Source organism: Chanodichthys erythropterus, chromosome 2 (genome assembly GCF_024489055.1).
Source record: "Chanodichthys erythropterus isolate Z2021 chromosome 2, ASM2448905v1, whole genome shotgun sequence".
Classification (NCBI taxonomy): Eukaryota; Metazoa; Chordata; class Actinopteri; order Cypriniformes; family Xenocyprididae; genus Chanodichthys; species Chanodichthys erythropterus.
In genome coordinates this window covers 25,616,741-25,639,738 of record NC_090222.1, presented here as the reverse complement: position 1 = coordinate 25,639,738, position 22,998 = coordinate 25,616,741, and the positions used below count along the sequence as shown (strand labels likewise).

Below are 22,998 nucleotides of genomic sequence, written 5' to 3'. Positions count from 1 at the left end.
ATAAATCTCTTCACTAATCAATTATTATGATTTTATTAAAAATTGAATTTAGTTTCATTATAAAAATATTATTTTAATATCTGTTAACAAATGTCATCTAAAATATGTTTAGTTTTTAAATGTTTTAATGTTTAATGTTTTTAAAAGAAGTTTGTCTGCTCACCAAGGCTACATTTATTTAATTAAAATACAGTAAAAAACAGTAATATTGTGAAATATTATTACAATTTAAAATAACTGTGTACTATTTAAATATATTTGACAAAGTAATTTATTCCTGTGATGCAAAGCTGAATTTTCAGCATCGTTACTCCAGTCTTCAGTGTCACATGATCCTTCAGAAATCATTCTAATATGTTGATTTGCTGCTCAATAAACATTTATGATTATTTTCAATGTTGAAAACAGTTGTGTACTTTTTTTTCAGGATTCCTTGATGAATAGAAAGTCAAAAGAACAGCATTTATCTGAAATACAAAGCTTCTGTAGCATTATACACTACCGTTCAAAAGTTTGGGGTCAGTAAGAATTTTTATTTTTATTTTTTTGAAAAGAAATTAAAGAAATGAATACTTTATTCAGCAAGGATCCATTAAATCAATCAAAAGTGGCAGTAAAGACATTTATAATGTTACAAAAGATTAGATTTCAGATAAACACTGTTCTTTTGAACTTTCTATTCATCAAATAATCCTGAAAAAAAATATTGTACACAAATATTCTGTACAATTGTACACATTAAATGTTTCTTGAGCAGCAGATCAGCATATAAGAATGATTTCTGAAGGATCATGTGACACTGAAGACTGGAGTAATGATGCTGAAAATTCAGCTTTGCCATCACAGGAATAAATTACTTTGTGAAATATATTCAAATAGAAAACAGTAATAAAAAAATAGTATTTTTAATTAAATAAATGTAGCCTTGGTGAGCAGACGAAACTTCTTTTAAAAACATTAAAAATCTTAGTGGTTCCAAACTTTTGGACTGTACTGTATATATATATATATATATATATATATATATATATATATATATAGAGAGAGAGAGAGAGAGAGAGAGAGAGAGAGAGAGAGAGAGAGAGTCATATATAGAGTCATATATATAGTCAAACCAAAAATTATTCAGACATTTTTGATATTTTTGATATATTTTTGCTAGTGGGTGCAGGACACTATAGTTCATTTATGTAAGTGAGGATAGCAAAATAAAGTAAACTGTGACATATTTTACCCAAAAATTCTTCATACAGTGGACTACCAGTAAAACTGATAAAAATTTGGAAACAAAAATTATTCAGACACTTTGACCTGACCATGTTCGGACATTATTAAGATAATTTTTTTTTCTGACACAGTTTAACTCTGAGATCTTGTCATGTTTTATTACCATTTCTTTTAAACTATAGTGAATAGACTGTATGTTCAAGTTGTCCGAATAAATTTTGGTTTGACTATATATATATATATATATATATATATATATATATATATATATATATATATATATATATATATATATATATATATATAATATCTTTATTTATATATCTTTATTTTGCATTTTCTTTTTTATGTCTGTGATTTAACTTCAAATGTGCTCAATGTGACTGTATATGCACTGAAGATAGCACTTGGCAGTATCGAGCAAAAGAGTGTTTTATCTCCAAGATATGGGCTGGCCAGACGGATTGTATTTCATGATTGTACGTTTATCACGTCAATCATTCCCTTTGCTCCGCCCACCGCGTCAATAGACTTCCTGAAAACGCTCGTGCCTCCCCTACAGCTCAGGAAAGCTGGAAAACTCGCCATGTAGGGGGGACAGAAAAAAACAGGTAAGTCCTGTATTACTTTCGCTTTGTCGTTTATTACTGTTGTTAAAGTCATTATAACATGTAAGGCACATAAAAGTTTCTCGGTCGCCCCATTTGATGAAGAATTTAAACAGAAACAGATCCGTTTGTAGGTTGATGTCTCTGAGCTCCCGTCTGCTTGGCTATTTAAAATGGCATGTTTGCTGAGTACATTCTTCTCCTCCTCATCGATAAAACCGTGTTTTATCTTCACCAGCTTTAAGGTTATAACTGCTTCAGTTAAGTACAAGCAAGTCCACTCATACACCTATCATGATATACTTGTTCCTTGTGTTGGCCTGTCATCAGCAAACGGTGTTGATATGCGAGTTTGGCTCTGAGTTGCTAAGAAACAGCAGATGTACTTATTTATTTCCTTGCCATTAGTTTCTTTGATCTTTAAAAAGTAACGTTTTGCTTGCAGTTCATTTCATAGTACCATTTATAGATCCCGTATAAGCTTATTGACCTTATGATCCATGCATCATAATACCCAAATCTCACTATATGAGCAGCTTTTTGAATGTAAATCCCTTATTTAATACAAGTTCACTCAGATGATGTTAAAGCCCCCTTGCAACACTTAAATGAACTTGTGACTGACAGCTGACTAGCCACCTGTCACATTCTGAGACACTTTGCAATTGTATGAGGCTGCTATTAGATTTTAGTGTTACAAACAGCTTTGTATTTTTGCCTTTGCTAATTTTGATTGCTAAGCAATTAATTATTATTATGTAGGCCTGTGAATTTATCGATTTCATAACTGGTCGCCTATAAAGAAAGACCTACATAACTGTGTGTAAAGGTCATCATTGTTTTTTATTTTATTTTATGATCTGTGAGTCAAAGGCTTCAGAATAGCTTTGGTGTATCTGAATAAATCTTGAAACTATCATATCATTGATGCTGTAAAAAGTCATTGTGATAAAAGGGACAAAGTGTGCAATTGTGTGTGAGAAGCCCAGACAGTCAACAAAGCTCTTTTTGGCTCTAGAAAGGTGAAGCTTGAGGCAGCTTTAGAGAGGAATGCACTTTTTTTTTGTTTTCGGTGGGTCTTGGCCCTGCTTTTCAACGACACATGGGAGCAAAGTGGACATCACAGTTTTGTTTTGTTTTGTTATGCTATATACTTAAACAGTTATGGAAATCTGCCAGGCATTGATTTCACATGAGTCTTAACAAGCAAGACCGGAAGAAAATTAAAGTGCATGATAGCTGTGATAAGAGTTGCATATTTCTGCATTGAGCATTACTCTCTGAATTCCAAAACAATGTCTTCAAATGTTGAATTGCAGCTAAAACATCCGACACAGCCGTCCGTCTCGTCCCAGATGTTTATAGACTGTGTCGATATATTAGGCCTCTCAACTGCAGCCCTTTCCTGTCCGCCATAAACTTGTACTATGAGATCTTAATCTGTTGAATCTGTCGTCAGTTCACATTTCAGACATTCCTGTTCTCCACTGAGTTGAATTTGTTCAGTTGAGAACTCATCCGTAGTCCTGGTGTTGCATTTCAGGCACAATCGCGGAATTTACATATGTGGTTTCATCCAAGATTGATGCTGGACAGGTGTAATTCCACCCCAGCCTTTTTTCTTTTTCTTTTTTTTTTTTCCACTCTCTGTTTGGTTCAAAATGACAGCCCTACGTATTTGTGTTGCCTAACAGTGGCAAACCACAGGCACCTGGACATTTTGAATAATGAACTTTGTATTTAGACCGTAAATCCTTCTATTCACATTTCTCCAACGGTTACCACACACTTTCTGTTGAGAAACAGAATCGTATTGTTCAGCATATTCCTTTTTGCTGATGGCAGACCTTTGAAGATATTGCACTATAAGTTATCTGATTACTTAAGTCTGGTAAGTTTAGGTACAGGTCAAGGGTCTATTTAAGACATTAGAAGGGCAGTAAAGATGATCTTGAGCTCTAATACATAATATACACTACTGTTTAAAAGTTTGGGTTGGTAGACAGTAAATGTTTATTAATACTTTGATCAGTTTAATGTGTCCTTGCTGAAACAAAGTGACAGTAAAGACTTTTACATCATTACAAAATATTTCTATTTCAAATAAATGCTATTCTTTAGAACTTTCTATTCATCAAAGAATTCTGAAAAAACATGTATTATGATTTCCACAAAAGTATCAAGCAGCTCAAATGTTTTTAACTGTGATAATAATAATAACAACTGTTTCTTGAGCAGCAGATCAGCATATTAGAATGATTTCCGATTTTCTTTGCCATCACAGGAATAATACATTTTAAAATGTATTAAAATAGAAAATGGTTATTGGTTAATGGTTATGTTATATGGTTATAACTCCTATTCATAATAATATAATACTTGAGCTATAATGCTTTGTAAAATATAGAATATTGCATTTAAACTTTGAAAGGTAATCTTTGAATTTCTTTCTTTCTCCAAACCTTCTCTATGTAGGGCACATATAACAGCTGATAAAGAGGATAACCATGACTTGAGACCCTGTTCCAGCACTACTCCTCTTTCTGTATTCTGAGTTTCATTTATTTCCCATTGAATTGAATTGAATTGGACGTTCATGGATATCAAATCCTGGATTTTCTGGCATTTTTTTATTGGATGAGCTAGAATACATGATTACCCAGCACTACTACAATCCCTGACACTGTTTTGGACCAAAACCAGAAGTGATATCCTATCACTTCCTTAACCTTGTTGTTTTTGGAGAGGAACTGTATTTTTAGTTGTCCACCTCGATAAGGTTTCATTTGGTTCTCCTCAAACACTATCCTCGGCTGGGCCGTTACCTCTGTTCTTTGTGCTTGTTTGACACTGAACATTTTTGTAGCATTTATAGGGTTATTATAACCTTAGTGTGTGCTTATATTTAGTCATTTGTAAGTTCTCTGACCTTAAAACAAGGCATTGTTAATTGAAACTGTGCTTCCAATTTTATTTAAACAACTTGTAAGAAAGGAAGATTGTAAAATTTAGTAACTTAAGAAATTTCATTTAATGATTATTTATCTAGATGCACACACAATTTCATTTAAAGTTGACAAAAGACTTATGCCTTTTCTCATATTGTGAGATATTTTGCCGGTGAAATCAAAGACGCATTTGAGAAAAGCAAATAATCTTGCTTCTTGTGCAACTTTGATTTTAAAACAAGTATTTTTTTGTTGGGATACTAGCAATACTAAACTGGAAATCTTTTGTGTATTGTGTTTTGATCAGATGACCGTAAGAGGATTTAGCATTGTTTCCAGGCAAAGTGCACTGATGGGAAAGATTTAACACTATCAGGGATAGAAAAGCCTGCTGAAGTTACTTTTTGTTTTGAATAGACACCTGTTGAAGCACTTTCGTCATTTATAACTTGTGTAACATTAAGTTTACGCAAAGCCCATGATTTGGGCTTAAAAAGCTGACACATTTGAAAACATCTCCAAACATCTAGGGCATCCGTCCAGAAAGACATCTCACTACAACGCAGAAGAAAGACCTCTGCATGAGGCACTCAAGCTGTATAGTCCAAACATACTTTTGAGGCCAGACATTGAACATGCGCTCCCCAGGCCCCGAAAGCCCGTCCATGACCGAGGAGGCCCTGCTGCATGGACAGTTCAGCGGTTGGAGCAGCGGAGGAGGGAGTGGAAGTAACAATAACAGCAACCCCAACAGCCCTGGAGGTGTGTCTTTACCTTCCAGCCCTGCCTCCACCAACTATGCTCTGACTCTCACACCAACTCACGTCCACGTCCAGCGGTTGTCTCCACGTGCTGGGAAGCAGTCCAGGCTGCTCCTCCCGCTGACAGAGCTGACCGGATGCAGCTGCCCACGATCGCCGGCCCCTCCTTTGCTGGTGCTTTACTGGTACCCTCCGGGTAAACGCAGGAAGGGCGTCTCCAGACACAGGCAGGTGAGGGCGTACTTGGCAGAGAGCAGAGCTGAGGCGGAGAAATGGAACGCTGCTATACAGAGCCTGCTGAGGGGGATGGATGTCAGCTCCACTACAGGTGGGTGTCAAGGTTTGATCATTCACAGATGCTTTTGTCTTCAGGTAGTTATGTTTTCTGTGCTTATGTTTGTGGGAAAGCTTTTGCTGAAGCCTCCCAGATGGAAAAAAAAAAAAAATATATATATATATTATATTATATTATATAAAAAAAAAAAAAATATATATATATATATATATATATATATATATTTTTTTTTTTTTTTTCAGTGAGAAAAATATTTAAATATAAATATAAAATTAAAAAGGGAAAAAACTTAAAATAAATAAAAATTAAAAATAAATTGAAGATAAATAGAACTATTTTTAAGGACTAAAGCACTTAACAAAATTACTAAAGCTAAAAAGAAATTGAAAACTCAAACTCAAAACAATAAATTCTATGATTGTAAAATTAATAGTAATATAATGGATGCTGGATGCTGCTAATTGATTATAATTTGTTATAATTCTTAATGTTGCATTAATGTTGTCATTAGTATATTATTGTAAATAGGATGCCACTTTGATTTCTTCTATAGTGTGCTAAATTTATGCGAGTATGAATCATGTCTGTCTGCATTTATTTGTGCAAGAGTTTAACTGTTCCCTCCCTTTTTTCCTTTTTTTTTATTTTCACTCATAATGTGTACCACATGCTGTCATTGATGGTCAGAGAATGGGTGGGTCTGCGGCAGGGAAAATACAGCCTGGTTTGAGTAGTGCAGATCATTCGGTAGCAATACAGCAGGCTTTATTGACTTAAACAGATGCTGAGTGTTCTGAGTGCTCTGTCCCTGTTTTTAACTGCTGTGCTGTAGTTAGCTGTCAGTGCTAGTCATTGCAGTTCAGTAAATTATTAAAATACCTTTTTATATGATGTTAATGTTTTGTTTTTTGCTTGGAATTTGTGTTAGGAATTCGGATCTCTGATCAGATTAGCAGGTCTAGTGGTGTGAAAATATAAGTACACCCCATTAAAGGGATAAAAATGAAAACTGTCATCACATGCTCACCTTCAAGTTTTTCCAAGAATAGAACACAGAACAACTTTCCCTCACATGATGGGAAGTTATGGAAGAAGTCTTAAATCTTGAAAGAAAAGAAAAGAAAAAAAAAGCCAGATAACATCTAGGTTAAGATCAGGACTATACATGCACTGTGCTCTGAATAGATGAGACCAATCCCAAATTCTCAAATCCCAGAACATAATGAAATGTTCTCAGATACCACACAGTTGAACCATTCATGTTAGAAACTAAGTGATTCTGGTTTTGGAAAAATGTCAAAAAATACTATAAAAAGGAGAATTTTAATTATTATTAGAATGATGATTATGATTATGATAATGATTTATTTGAAATGAAGGTCAGATATGTGATTTTGAAGTGTACTTATTTTTCACATCTACTAAAACATCATGATGTCTACTTTCAGATGGTTTAGGACATAGTTTAATGTTAGTATTAAGCCTTCGAATGAAGGCCTTATCCTCACTTGCTTGTTTTTGTGCAGAATTTTGCAAAAGCATGTTGCCCCGTCCCCGTCGACTGTTGCTGCTGGTCAATCCATTCAGTGGCCGGGGTCAGGCAATGCAATGGTGTCAAACGCACATACTTCCAATGATAAGGGAAGCCAACATCAGCTACAACCTTATACAGACAGGTAGGAACAACTTGCACACATGCTGTTGGCTACAAATGGTTCTGAATAAATTGAAGCGCTCACACCAGCAGTGGTCAGAATCTGAATTATTGCATTGAACGGATGTGATGCATGTGGTTTTGTTGTTGTGCAGAGCGTCGGAATCATGCACGTGAGCTAATCAGAGAGATTTTGCTACAAGAATGGGATGGAATAATCATTGTATCTGGAGATGGACTCTTGCACGAGGTGAATATCATAACAATATCATGTGGCTGTGTCACTTTATGTATTTAAGTATCTTATTACAAATCCCAGATGGAATTACTGACTTTTTGCAGGAAATTTGTTAGGTAATTTTCCTGTCTTCAGTCAGTGGAATTCTGTGTAATGGATTTAAACATGGAAAAACATGTTAAATTGTTGAGAACAATACCTTGTTGGTAGCTGAAAACATGATAAACAGGCTTTGTATATAAAAATAAGATTACTTGCACATTATTTACATATTAATCTGTGTGTCCTCTTTCTGCAGGTGATAAATGGCCTCATGGAAAGGCCAGATTGGGAACAAGCAATAAAAACTCCAGTGGGAATTCTGCCTTGTGGCTCTGGAAATGCACTTGCTGGTTCCATAAACCACTATGCAGGGTACGAAATGTGCTTGAGCTCACCTGTGTGACCTGTGTGATATTGTGTGAAAAACTCTAGTTTTTCAGAGAGCCTCCCTTATTTTTAAAGGAACAGTTTACCCAAAAATGTAAAATTCTCTCATCTACTCTCCCACATTCCATACACACATGTTGTTTGTCCTATAAGCTCTCATTGTTTGTGAAAAAAATCATTGTGATTAATTATTATATTTATGTATGGAAAAAAACACCATACAGGTTTGGAACAAATTTGCAAGCCTTTTTTGGTACCATTTATTTTAAATGCTTTAACATAAAAAATTGTAAATGCTGCAACATATTAGGGGTCTTTGCTAACTATTGTAGCTTACCATTACTAAAAAAGAGAAAACAAAAGCCTTGTTTCCACCAAAATAACCCTGAACAATTTGTCCCAGGAACTTTTGCTGTCTGCGTTTTCATAGTGGTCAAAAGCATTGTGAAGATAAGTCTGGTGACGTAGGACTGCGTGCAACCTTCCAGTTCCCCCTGGATTTCGTCCTCCGCATATAAGCTTAATAAAGCCTGAAGCTCGTCGTCGATCCATCGGTCGTATTTTTAAACTCCAATGTCCAATGAATAGCAAACAACTCTTACTGCATGTACCGCAACAGTCTTTTAAAAATGGTGGTTGAAATAAAATGCTGTGTGGAGTCAACCAATCAAAATGCTGCGTGAACTGAACCAATCAGCCCGTTCAGCGCCTAAGTCCCACCCCTGAAAGTTCCTGAACTTTGAAAAAGTACTACATCATGAGCAGGAACATTTCACTTTATTTAGACCCTGGTTCCTGTGGTTTAAATACACAAATATCACCTCAAAGTCCCTAGTTCCTGGGGAAAGTTCCTGCGGTGGATACGGGGCTAAAGAAAATCTTTGTGTCAGTTAAAGAAAACTCACCTTTCATTTAACTAAAATGAGTTTCATACATTTCTCAGTAGTTGTTTGCTCTGTGCAGGTGTTTTTGTAGCTATGTACCTAATTTAACACTCCCAGACAAAATCTTTGTTGTGCTAATTCAATTCCATATTTGAATAATGTTTTTGAGTCATGTTTTAAAGGTGCAATAGGACATTTTCAGAGAGGCAAGCAATAGTGAGCTAGCTTTCGAATCATAACATCCCACCCTCCCTTCAGAGAGTCTCCAAAGCCACACCTCCTCTAAAACAAGTGTTATTTCTTTCGGACTGATTGGATGAACAATTTATGATCCTACACCTTTAACATTGATTGCTATCAGGATATGAGGAGACTTTCAACCAATATAGCAAAAAATGTTTCTGTAGAGAATCACCTATTACATCTCTAAGTAAGGATAGTAAGAAAATTGAGGGTTTTTTTGTGTTCAAAATGTGATTGAATCTATTTCTTTTCTTGTTTTTCTCTCAGATATGACATGTGCCTTCGGGAGCCTCTCCTCCTCAACTGCTGTTTTCTGCTGTGCCGGGGTGGGGTAAAACCGATGGACTTGGTCTCTGTTACAACCAGCCCATGTGCTTCATCATCCACATCCAATCAGAATGGGCACCCACCTGCTCCCAAGAGACTTTTCTCTTTCCTTTCTGTGGCCTGGGGTTTTGTGTCTGACGTGGATATAGAGAGTGAGCGCTACAGAGGGTTGGGCTCAGCACGGTTTACACTGGGAACACTGGTGAGATTGGCTTCTCTGCGCTCCTATAAAGGCCGTCTTTCCTACCTGCCACCCGGTATAGTCAACTCGTCCCCTGATGCCACGCCTCAGCCTCCCCGAAGGCCGCTTTCACGCAGCATTACCGAAGGTTTGGAGGGATTTTGTCGCACGCCCATCCATCGCACCTGCTCCGACATGGGCCTTAGTGAACAAAGAAGTCTCCGCAAAGGAGATGGAGAAAGAGAGAGGGAACGAGAACGGGAGAGGCAGGAGAGGGAGAGGGAGAGGGAGAGGAGGAGAGAGAGGGCAAGAGGGGTTGGGGTAGTGAGAGCAAGCAGTCTCGCAGAAGACCGAGAGAGAGAGGTGGAAGCAGAAGAGAAGATGGAGGAGACATCAGAGACCAGTTCAGAATCAACCGAAAGGGAAGAGTGTGACAACATAGCCAGGAATGATGGGAACATAGAAGAAGAGAATAAACCAGGTGGGGATGAGATAGATGGACAGGGAATGACTAAAGCGAGCGATTTGAGTGACAGAGATGAGGTAAATGATTGTGACGAGAGTTATCAGACTACGCCATCTGACCTGCAATGCACATTACGTAAAAACTCGCTCCCCTCTAGCCAGATAATCAATGCCTTCTTCAGCCAGCCAATTGGTGTAGACACTGACCAAGACTTGGAGGTGGCAGCCTATGGAAAGGAAGACGAAGACATAAATGGCACCTACTTTCAAAGAGAGGCCTTTCCTCTGGACAAGTCTCGCGAGCGTGCCCTCACCATCTCGTCCTCTCCATTCCGTCAGTCTCCTTTCAAAGCTTTCAAAACTAAAACTTTGGACCAGAACCAGAACCCCTCACGGCCACGGCCCCTCTCCCTTCTCCATCAATCACATTCAAACTCTCTCCCTCCAAAGTTTCCATCCCTTTCTCTGTCCCTTTCCCCGACCCCTCCTTCATCTCCATCTTGCGCCTCTCCCCACTCTTCTTATCTTGCACCACGTCCCAACACTCCCAGCTCATCTTCCCCATCACCTTCTTTTCATTCACCGACCCCTTCCTTCAACTTTGACCTTGCAGAGCCTGCAGGACCCTTGAAGAACTGCCTTCACATGACATCCTCCATCAACTTGCCAGAGGATGATCTGCTACCTCCTCTGGACCAGCCTCTCCCTACACGTGACTGGGTCACTATTGAGGGTGATTTTGTCTTGGTGCTGGCCATCTACCAGTCTCACTTGGGAGCAGATCTCCTCGCTGCGCCTCAGGCTCGATTTGATGATGGGTTGATCCATTTGACATTTGTGCGGGCTGGTATCTCCCGGGCAACGCTGCTTAGACTGTTCCTAGCAATGGAGAGAGGAGCTCATATGTCTGTTAGCTCTCCTTACGTCAGTCATGTTTCTGCTCGGGCATTCCGCCTTCAGCCGCTTTCACCACGAGGAACCCTCACTGTAGATGGAGAGCTGGTGCCCTATGGGCCGCTGCAGGCACAGGTGAGAAGAGCGCTACTAGTGAAAGTAGGGATACACAATATATTAGATATCAGCTGATATTTAAGATTATTTTTTCATCATTGGGTCTCATTCATGAAACACGAGCAGAACGTATTTTTGTGTAAATCGTGTGTAAAGTGGTTCTGGCGTAATTTTTCGGATTCATTAAAATGTTCGTATTTTCCAAATGTTAGTTGGTACGAAAGAAATCTACACCTGCTCCCAGCCACGCGTAAATAGTGCGTTTAACATCCGAACGTTTTGCTCATTAATAAGGCTGCATTTTAATTCACCTTAATAGGGTACATATTTACACAGCATTTTGAAAAAATATTATATATAGTAATTACATACGTTTTTTCTTTTTACTTTTATTGTGAGAGCCAGTAATGGCATCTGCAAACGGAGCACTTTAATCAAATAATTAATTGATTTCAATAGGGCTGGGCAAACTAATGGCCCCTTAATTGTTATGGAAATTGTTTCCTAAAAAAATGGCCAAAATCCTTCGTTTGGTGTCATAATATGATGCCCATATATAGTTGTCAGTCTGATTTAACGGGCGGGATTTATGGTAATTGAGAATGAGCGTGTTACGACTGATTGGAATTCATTAACACACACACACATTTCACTATCACTTCTGACGTTTACGAAGTATTTGTGAATCAGGAGAAGAGTTTTCGGGAAGGTCTCTTTACGCGCAAATCACTCACATATTTATTCGTATATTTACGAATGGTTCATGAATGAGACCCATTGTATTTGTTGATGTTGATATTTCATTGATTTGTGTAAAGGAGATATGACTGCACACTCACTTGCAAATACTTTATTAAATAATCTATTAAATGCTTTAATATTTAATTGATTAACTTTGTTAAAAACTAATAATTTAATCGCTAGGGCTGGGATAATCGATGCATAGCGATTCGTCGATCGGTTCTGAGATTTTCCGAATGCATCGCGATTCTCTCGATTCTGAGCTTAGTTTTTAACAGCAGATGGTGCTCTAGGCCAGTTTTTAACCTCTCACTCAAATGCTCATGAAGAAGAGCGTTAACGAGCATTCGGAAGATCACAGAATCGATCCAGAATCATGTCTTGATTCGCAATGCATTGATTTATTGTCTCAGCCCTATTAATAACACTGTTAAATCTTTAGCAAATCTCATAATCAATATCCATTTTCAAACTCTATATTATAATGTTGTGATGCCTAAATTCTCTTTAAGCATTTAAAATGATTGATTTTGAAGTTTTGATTTTGATTTTTGATAGCTCTATTTTATTTTTATTTTTTTTTACAAATCTGATTGTACCTTCTTTTGTCCTAGGTTCATCCCTCCATAGCCCGTTTGATTGTTGGGGACTCGGGAATAAAGATTACAAGATTCTGACCTGTTTGGAACTGAACGGGCAGGGATTAGCATGACGCTCTGGATTATATAACATTTTGCCATGTGCAAACTGGGGGTGAGAGAAACAGAAAGCCAGCAGTTGCAATCACTGCTTTTACTGGGATTAACTAAGGGATTGCTTATTCAAGCTGCATATGCAAGGAGTATTTTTGAATTTATCGAAGGGATGAAAACTTGTGGCCTATTGCATGACTGTAGGATTATACTTGGTTTACCCTCACTGTAGTGAGAGAGAATGCAGCAATGTCTACATAAAAGAGGAAATGGCAAAACTGAATGTGTCCAAATGGTGTATACATTTTAGTATGCATTTGTGCATAGATTCTCAACAGTGATCCTGCCTTATTTCAGAGAGTGAAAAAAAAAATACACAGACAAACACTAAAAACAATAGCTGGCTTTTAGGTTGCCACACCCACATTCGAATATGGTTCCACCCATTTTGCATAATAGCTACCCCTGGAATGCCTTATCCATGCCTGAATTTTGTGTAACCCTCCTTAATTTACGTACTTGCTTAGTGCGTGTCTTAAAGGGTTAGTTCACCCAAAAATGTAATTTATTACTCACCCTCATGTTGTTCTACACCCGTAAGACCTTCGTTCATCTTCGGAACACAAATTAAGATATTTTTGATAAAATCCGATGGCTCAGTAAAGCCTGCATAGCCAGTAAGAACATCCCTTTCAATGCCCAGAAAGCTACTAAATACATATTAAATAAAAGTTTATTTACAGTGATTCAAACTTAATATTACAAAATGACGAGAATACATTTTGTGCGCCAAAAATAACAAAATAGCGACTTTATTCCACAATATCTAGTGATGGCTGACTTCAAAACACTGCTTCATGTAGCTTCGAAGCGTTACGAATCTTTTGTTTCGAATCAGTGGTTCGGAGCATCAAAATCACATGAAAAAGGGAGTGTTCTTGCTGGCGATGCAGGCCTCACTGAGCCATCGGATTTTTATCAAAAATATCTTAATTTGTGTTCCGAAGATGAAAGAATGTCTTGCGGGTGTGGAACAACATGAGGGTAAGTAATAAATTACATAATTTTTTATTTTTGCTTGAACTAACCCTTTAATCTGAAATCTCATTTAGCAAAGATTTATCTGCATTGAAATAAGTCTCCGTCCAGCTCTGAAAACCATTGTTTCATGAGACTGCTCAGAAATGTGTCAGTTCTTGCATCTTGCATCCATTTTGCAGGTATTTTTTAGGACACAATCATTGTGTGGTTTGAACAGAACCGTTAAACATGGACTGTTATGATATATATTGCATTGCTAGACTGTGTAAAAAGCATGCAACAATCATGATGATGACATTAATTGGTAACTAGCTATATGCATTGTAATGAACGTAGAAAGAAAGCTTGGAAAACTTTCACTTTTCTTTCCCCCGGTATTATCGAAACATACTGTCACTGTCTTCTATGAGTTAAGGCAAATTTGCATAGTGTTTGCTCAATTTTTTATTTTTTTTTTCAGATAAATAAAGAAGGATCTGGAAGTTAGTGATCAACTGCCAGTGCATCTTTAAATCCTTTTTCCTGAAAGATTCATTTATTAAATACTAGGTGAGGACTATTTCATAGTGATCAATAACTTGACTTGATAACATTTTAGTCTCAAAACAATTAACACTAGAGCAACAGGAACTTCAGCTTTATAAAAGAACAGACCTGTTTAAAGTCCAGCTGTGGAGCTGATTACGATTGCAAAGGAATTTTGAATTTTACCTAAATATTTATTGGAGAAATGCCCTATTTGCATTTCTTCTATCCTTTTCATTTTCCAACCTCTTTTTTTTTCTCTCATTTCTGAATTTGCAATGATTAGTAAATAATATTTAACTCTAATGACTCGACTGGTATTTCCGAACAGCTGTTTAGTTCTTTCTAGTGCAATAATTTCTTCTTCTGTTGATCTCTTCAGCTCTTAAGCATCAGCTGATATGTAAATCTAGTTGTTTTGTTTGCGAGTCTGGGTACTCAAAATGATTTTCAGATGGCCAGTTATTTTTTGTTATTATTCATTCCCTATATTTCCTGCCTTCTTTTGTTGTACCATGCTTTAGAGTGATCTAATAAATTTGGTATCAAGCTGCTGTCCATCTTGAAAATGCCAGTTTAAGATGTCTCTTCATTCTGCAATGCTTGTATTAAGATTGTAATTACTATTAAAAGAATATTATATTAAACATGTATACATTTTTTTATTTACAGCTTCTAGTTCTGTATGGTTTAAAAGTTTAGTTTCAGATAAAATTGAACTATGAACCCTTGCATGTTTGTTCTCCAGTCTTTTACTCTTGCTTTCTGTAGAGGTATCACCAAGAACACTGAGGATAAATGTTTTCTTCCGGTTTATTTCAACAAATGTCCATTTAGGAATGTTTTTTCCTCTTCGATTAGCACATTCTCAAGGGTACATGAGAACAAAAAGGAGCTTGAACTATGACAAACATGTGACAATTTTGCACAATCACTTGTAATTAATACAAAACTGATTCAGAGGTGGAAAACAATGCAAGTTCCTCTTAGACAAGATGAGTAAAGCAACAGTGGGCTGACAGCCCAGTGTTTCACTTCTCTCTGTCTCCTGCTGGTTATCAGGTTTGCATGAGATGATAAACAAGGAAGCCGTCGTCTCCGACTCTTTTCCTCTCTTTCTTTCAGCTCGTCATCATTCTCTTCAGTCTACTAATCTCCACATGCCACTACACGGTTCAGCCACTATCTTGTTTTGTTGTAGTGTCTCCGCCTTCCTATCAGCTCTTTGAGCAGTTTATTTTCCCCTTGTTTTCCCACTTGTATCTCAGTTTCCACTCGATTAGTACTACACTGCCCTTTTGCTCCTGTAGATTACAGCTAGCTTGCATTGCCCTTTCCCTCCTTTTCCCCTATAAGCGATACATTGTTTTAGTGCTCTTTTGTTCTCGGGAGTTCCTCAACTGTGGCCTACACCATGCCTTTGCTGCACGTGTGCAGCTGGTGGAGCCACCTACTGGCTTATTTAACCACTTCCCTGTTGCTTATTCTCCATTGTGACCACGTTTAATGATGTAGTTCCCAACTTTAAAGGGTTAGTTCACCCAAAAATGAAAATTCTGTCATTTATTACTCACCTTCATGCCGTTCCACACCCGTAAGACCTTCGTTAATCTTCGGAACACAAATTAAGATATTTTAGTTGAAATCTGGTGGCTCAGTGAGGCCTCCATAGGAGCAATGACATTTCCTCTCTCAAGATTCATAAAGGTACTAAAAACATATCTAAATCAGTTCATGTGAGTACAGTGGTTCAATATTAATATTATAAAGCGACGAGAATATTTTTGGTGCGGCAAAAAAAAAAAAAAAACGACTTATTTAGTGATGGCCGATTTCAAAACACTGCTTCATGAAGATTCGGAGCGTTATGAATCAGTGTATCGAATCATGATTCAGATCGCATGTCAAACTGCCAACGGCTGAAATCACGTGACTTTGGTGCTTCGAACAGCAGATTCGATACACTGATTCATTATGCTCCAAAGCTTCCTGAAGCAGTGTTTTGAAATCGGTCATCACTAAATAAGTTTTTTTTTTGCCGCACCAAAAATATTCTCATCGCTTTATAATATTAATATTGAACCACTGTACTCGCATGAACTGATTTAAATATGTTTTTAGTACCTTTATGGATCTTGAGAGAGGAAGTGACATTGCTCCCTATGGAGGCCTCATGGAGCCATCGGATTTCAACTGAAATATCTTAATTTGTGTTCCGAAGATTAACGAAGGTCTTACGGGTGTGGAACGGCATGAGGGTGAGTAATAAATGACAGAATTTTCATTTTTGTGTGAACTAACCCTTTAAGCTATGAAGGACTATTTCAGTAATAGTTTAAATAAAAACTTTAGGTTTTTATAATATTATATGACTTAATGTCTCTACAATGTGACCATATCTTGCAATTGCTAATTTTATATCTCACAATTTCACTTTTTTTGAAAGTATTTTGTGGTAATGCTACAGAAACATGATTTGAGTTGTAAATATTTAATCTTTTATCTAGATTAAACTAAATCTTTAGCTTAGAAAAACAGTCGATTACAATATTGAAAGCAGCCTTAAAACAAGATAAATATAATATATTTTTTTAGCGTTTGTCTGGCTTGTTTCACATTTTTAGCCTCATTGTAACATGTCTATCTTGTTTGAGTTCTCGCTAATCCAACATTTTCTGTCTCTCACGACTGTTGTTTCGAAATCTTGCTCATGAAGTCTTGAGTTCCTTGAAATGTCGCCATATCCTTGCTTCTGGTTCACTCGGCGGGGGGAGGCTGTTGCCCTCATAGGAAGGTACAGGGGAATCATAATCTCACAGGAGTCAGATTTTGACACTAACCCTGTTCCTAGATTAATTGTGATTCAGAAATACTGCAAATACAGGCAGCGATAATTTTCAATTCATCTTAAAAGTATCAAGCTATGGAGGTATATCTGCGTGCTCTCACCACAAGGTGGCGTGAACAAGCCACTTGCACTTCTCTATTTATCTATCTTGAATGGTGTTGGTAATAATATTGATGCACCACTTAACATTTTTCTTGTTTTGTCTTGTTTTTTGAAGGTCATTGTACTATTTATACACTCTAAAATTGTGGCAACAGATTACAAGCCATATCCTATTATTAATTAAATTCAACATATAAGAATTGAGTTAGAATTAATCAAATTAATTCCTTAAAAGTCAACCATAACAAAAAACACAAACTGACATAAAAAGCAATTAGTCAAACTGGGTAACTAAATGAAATACTGATTACCATAATGATGACCAAACTTTTTCAATAAAATCAACATCTGTTAATAAACCTCTGTAAATTTGTGTTTCTCTTTCATTCAGTGATTTTACTTGTTATCAATGTTGGCGATAAAAAAATAAAGAGTTCTTAATTAATCTTTAACATCTGTCTGTTCAGATATTTTTGTTTAAATTTTACTTGTTTTAAATGGTTGACATTTGAGTTAGAATTAATCAAATTAATTCCTTAAATTCTATTTGTTGAATTTAATTAATAATATTGCTTGTAATCTGTTGCCAAAATTTTATAGCATATTACTTTTTACAGATTTATTTTATTTCAAGTGACAATTATACATCTATAACAACCCTTTGAATTATTGTTCTCTCCAAACGTGTGTATTAAGAAACAACTTGCGGCCCTTTTGTTGTTTTGTTAAGACGTTTGTTGGCATTGGTTAGGTTTCACCTGATATACAGGAAGATACCTGCTTTTTTTTACACTTAATGTCTGGGGGTGAGGGAGGGACTTGAGAAATATGTGGGAGGTGTGCAATTTTTTTTTTTTTTTTTTTATATGCATGAAGGAAGCCAAATGTGTATTATAAACAAAGATGTTTTTTAAGCACACCTGTCAGTCGCCCAGCTGAACTCAGGGAAAACAACCTACCGCAGGGATGGCTTGTTTGGATTTGACGAGCCTCTTTCTCATGTTGTCTGCGCTTTTGGCAGTCACAGAAGCCTCTGTTGCACAGTTCACCTACCAAGGAGCATCAGCCCCTGGAGACATCATCATTGGAGGATTTTTCCCCATCCATGAGGCAGTGACGACAGTGAACACTGGCGAAAATGGCTTCTCTCCTCCTCAGCGTCCCAACTGCAGCAAGTGAGTGTTCATTGTGGGGTATCCAGTCATGAAGGTCAGACAAAAAGGGGACTGGACTGATCTGATCTGATCTTTTTTTTTTTTTTTTTTTTTGGCCATTGTCTAAGTTTGTGAATATATTTTTTTTTTCTGTCAGTAGGGATTTCTGGACATTACAATAAAATATTTTGAGGGTAAAACAAGTTTTTATTTTGAAGTTAACAGTTAAAGTTAGACCCAAAATTGTGGCAGAAAGCCTCCATTGGCATGTATAATTATTTAATTTAATTCTAATTTATAAAGTTATTAATAATTCCATTAACAAAATGCACATTTCAAATATCTTCATTATCATACCATAGGTAATTATTAATCTGAATTCATATTCATTGATTATTATAATGAAATTCCTTCAGTTAAAATGTGTACACTAGTTTTGGGTCAGTAATTTTATATTTGAAAGAAGAATGTCACTTGTTTTCACCCAGGCTGCGTTTATTTGATAAAAATACAGTAAAATTGTGAAATGTTATTACAATTTAAAATTTAATTTATTCCTGTGATGGCAAAACTGAATTTTCAACCTCATTATTCCAGCCTTCATTGTCGCATGATCTTTCAGAAATCATTCTAATATGCTGATTTGGTGCTTAATAAACATTTATCATTATTAATCACCGTTAATAATATTTTTTTGATCACTGTGTTAAATCAGATGAAACCTCCATGTCAGAAATATCAAATCCATCCCCGGATGCCTTATCTTGTCAAAAGATATATCTGTTTGTACATTTACATTGTATTTTACATATATAAAACAAAATTAAATCTGATTTATACATATTATGCAATAAAGATGACAGTTGGGATAAGTTTTCCTTGAGGAGATTCTTGAGGGGTCATCTTAGCAAATGCTTCCATTTATTTCCCCCCAAAATATAATGGATAATGCATAATCATCACAAGTCTTCTCTAGAGTATCTTATGTGTTAATCTGAAGAATCTTGTCACAATCATGTGGTTTTGTTTATCTCTAGATTCTACACAAAAGGTCTAAATCAGGCTCTAGCTATGATTCATGCTGTGGAAATGGCAAACAGTTCCCCCATGCTGAGAAGATTGAACATTACTCTTGGATACCGCATCTATGACACATGTTCTGACGTCACAACTGCGCTTTGGGCCGTCCAAGATCTCCTACGGCCGTTCTCAGACTGTGGTTCACCAACAAACTCTTCTTATACTGTCCAGCCTATAACAGTGGTCATTGGGACCTCTTCTTCTGAGATCTCCATCGCAATTGCCAGAGAACTCAACCTTCAGTGGATTCCACAGGTAAGCTCTTGCAAGTTCTCCACTCGTAGAGTTCAAAATCAGGATTGGGTAATATTGTCTGTTTATCTGTTCTGCAGATTAGTTACGCATCTACAGCCACAATTCTGAGTGACAAAAGTCGTTTCCCAGCTTTCATGAGGACCGTCCCCACTGATGAGTACCAAACCCATGCCATGGTAAAACTTCTGAAGGACAATAAATGGACTTGGGTTGGCATTATCATTACAGATGGAGACTATGGGCGTTCTGCCATGGAAAGTTTTGTTAAGCACACTGAAACTGAAGGAATCTGTGTGGCCTTTAAGGCGATCCTACCAGACTCACTAGCAGACGAACAACATTTAAACGCCTCCATCAACAAGACAGTGGACATCATTGAAAAAAATCCAAAGGTTAATGTGGTGGTTTCATTTGCAAAATCATCTCAAATGAAGTTGCTATTTGAAAGGCTACCGAGTAAGAATGTTTCAAATAATAAGGTATGGGTGGCCAGCGATAACTGGTCGACTGCTAAAGATATTCTGAAAAATGTTAACCTCTCAGATATTGGAACAGTACTGGGCTTCACCTTCAAGAGTGGGAATGTTACACCTTTTCAACAGTATCTTAAGGATCTACAGTTTGAAAGTGAAGATAAGATGAACAATTCATTCCTGAATGAATTTCTAAAAAAAACTGATATAGAAAATGCTGCAAGAGCAGTACAGGAACTGATCAAAAACACATTTTCAGATATGGTCTTCAGCATTCAGATGGCAGTCAGTGCTATTACTAATGCTGTGGCTGAACTATATGTAACAAGACAATGGAATGCCTCAACACCTATCCTGCCCTTGGAGGTATTTTAAAAGACACTTGCTGCCAAATTCAAAACTGATTTCTTAGCTTGTCACAATTAACATCCTAAAAATTGTTGCATGTTTGTGTTTCAGCTCCTTAGACAGTTGAGGAATGTCACTTTTGAGAAAGAAGGAGTAAAGTACAACTTCGATAGGAATGGTGACATTAATTTGAGCTATGATATCTGCCAATGGGATGAACAAGAAGGACATGGAAAAATAGCAGAATACAATCCATCTAACTACAGTTTTACTTTTACAAACAAGAATCTAAGTCATTTTGAGGTAAATTCTACTCTTTAATGTTCATTTTCATCAAGACATTGATAAACTTTTTACCAGTTTTCTACAATACCAGCTAAAGTATCATGACACCTAGTAGTATCGTGGTATTATTTGGATGTGTTATTACAGGGGATTTTGTATAATTCTTTACAGTTTACATAAATGTATTATTGTTATTATTAACTTTTTTTATTATTGTCAATGGCTGTTTTTGCAAACTGTCACATCTCCATTTTTATTTGAAAGTAAACTAATCCTTTAATGATTGAATGGATTCGAAAGCAAACAGAGCTTAATTTACAGTAATTATGACATGGCTTGAACGCAGCAAGTGTCTTACTATGTTGCATTACAATACCATACGAAGACCCTAAAGGGTGCTCTGCTTTTTTAATGTTTCATACATGAACCTTGCAACGGAAATTGAACATTTAAAAACATGCCTGTAGAATTTCTCAGCACTGCGGAACAGGTTTCGTGTTAAATGGCCAAAACAGTATTTCCTATAAAGCATTCTCTTAAGCAATCTTTCACTTATTTCTTCTCAGAATGTGGTATCTAAGTGTTCAGACAGCTGTCGGCCAGGGGAGTACAAAAAAACAGCCGAGGGTCAGCACACTTGCTGTTATGAGTGCCTCGCCTGTGCGGAAAACCAGTATTCCAACCATACAGGCAAGTTCCTTGGTGTCACTTTACACTAAAGGTGCCCTCACATTCACCTTTGCTGGGCGAAATTAAATTTCATACGAAGGAAAAAAAGTTTACCATACAGAGTTCAAGTTGGTCATGCAAACTTCTGACTTCTGTGTGCGCAAAGCTTCATATATCTCTATGCTATTGACAGTGAACAATGGAAAAATTTAGCTTATTTTAACCCCAGTTTAAGTCTCTAAAATGAAATGTTTTTAAATTGTCTTTCAGATGCAGATTCTTGTTCCCAGTGTGACACTAAGAGTATGTGGTCAAACGATAATAGCTCAGAATGTCAACCCAAGACTTATGAGTACTTTGAGTGGAATAGTGGCTTCGCCATCGCTCTGTTGTCAGTGGCAGCCCTCGGCATCCTCCTCCTCTTCTCGCTGTCTGCACTGTTCTTCTGGCAAAGACGCTCTCCGGTGGTAAAGGCTGCAGGCGGACCCCTTTGTCATCTGATCCTTTTCTCGCTGCTGGGCAGTTTTGTCAGTGTCATTTTCTTTGTGGGTGAACCAACCAATATGACGTGTATGGTGAGGCAGGTCATCTTTGGTCTGAGCTTCACGCTGTGTGTCTCATGCATCCTGGTCAAGTCTTTGAAGATCCTTCTGGCATTCCAGATTAACCTAGAGCTGAAGGAGCTTCTGGACAGGCTCTACAAGCCATACGTGATCATCTGCATCTGCACAGGGCTGCAGATCATCATCTGCACTGTTTGGCTGATCTTGTACAGGCCTTTTAAAGAAAAAGTAGTGCAACCCCAAGTTATTCTGCTGGAATGCAAAGAAGGCTCAAGTGTGATGTTTGGGTTAATGCTGGGATACATAGTTTTGTTGGCCGTTATATGTTTCACATTTGCTTACATAGGCAGAAAACTTCCGCAGAAGTATAATGAGGCCAAGTTCATCACATTCGGTATGCTCATCTACCTCATGGCCTGGGTCATCTTCATCCCTGTGCACGTCACCACAAGTGGCAAATATGTACCGGCTGTGGAGGTGGTTGTTATTCTTATTTCAAACTACGGAATCCTGTGCTGCCACTTTTTGCCGAAATGTTACATAATTATTTACAAAAAGGAGCACAATACTAAAGACGCATTCATGAAGAATGTTTATGAATACGCAAGAAAGAGTGCTGAGAAAATCAGAGGCTTGAATGGAACTGAGCCACGGAGTAAAATGGAGAATTCAGTCTACATCATATCCAATCCATCACTTGTGCCCGAGGAGGAACAAGTTTCTGAACCAAAAATAGATAGCACACCTTAAAAAATAATAATTGGATGTAAGAATTCAAGATCATGAGTCAAAGCAACCAATTTTATGACATGTTGTTCTTATTTAATCTAAATAGACTGAGTTAAAAGAAAGACCTAGCTTTATGATGATTAATCGTAATAATGATTAATACTTTAATTTAATTGTGGAAATGAATAAAATGTTTATATGTATATGTATTGTGTATATGCT

General features: G+C 36.9%; 2 protein-coding genes across 4 annotated transcripts; both read left to right on the top strand.

The window, feature by feature from the left end:
- Positions 1–1,742: 1,742 nt before the first annotated feature.
- sphk2 (sphingosine kinase 2) lies at positions 1,743–14,912 on the top strand. 3 transcript variants are annotated; one of them, XR_010896880.1, is made up of 8 exons: positions 1,743–1,838; positions 4,311–5,872; positions 7,366–7,515; positions 7,649–7,743; positions 8,030–8,145; positions 9,555–11,289; positions 12,627–12,765; positions 14,206–14,912. XR_010896880.1 is itself a non-coding variant. In XM_067406200.1 (8 exons), exons 3-8 carry the CDS (start codon positions 5,419–5,421, stop codon positions 12,687–12,689), a joined length of 2,613 nt encoding a protein of 870 aa, XP_067262301.1. In that variant the 5' UTR covers positions 1,785–1,838; positions 1,970–2,095; positions 4,311–5,418; the 3' UTR covers positions 12,690–14,200. The 3 variants fall into 3 exon arrangements, 2 of the variants coding, with proteins under 2 accessions (XP_067262291.1, XP_067262301.1); XM_067406200.1 differs by lacking the exon at positions 14,206–14,912 and adding an exon at positions 1,970–2,095 and having other exon boundaries at positions 1,785–1,838; positions 12,627–14,200; XM_067406190.1 differs by lacking the exon at positions 14,206–14,912 and having other exon boundaries at positions 12,627–14,200.
- Positions 14,913–18,186: 3,274 nt separating this feature from the next.
- On the top strand, positions 18,187–22,797 carry gprc6a (G protein-coupled receptor, class C, group 6, member A). The gene is made up of 6 exons (XM_067398923.1): positions 18,187–18,395; positions 19,412–19,709; positions 19,787–20,548; positions 20,642–20,833; positions 21,382–21,505; positions 21,755–22,797. Exons 1-6 carry the CDS (start codon positions 18,187–18,189, stop codon positions 22,795–22,797), a joined length of 2,628 nt encoding a protein of 875 aa, XP_067255024.1.
- Positions 22,798–22,998: the final 201 nt, after the last annotated feature.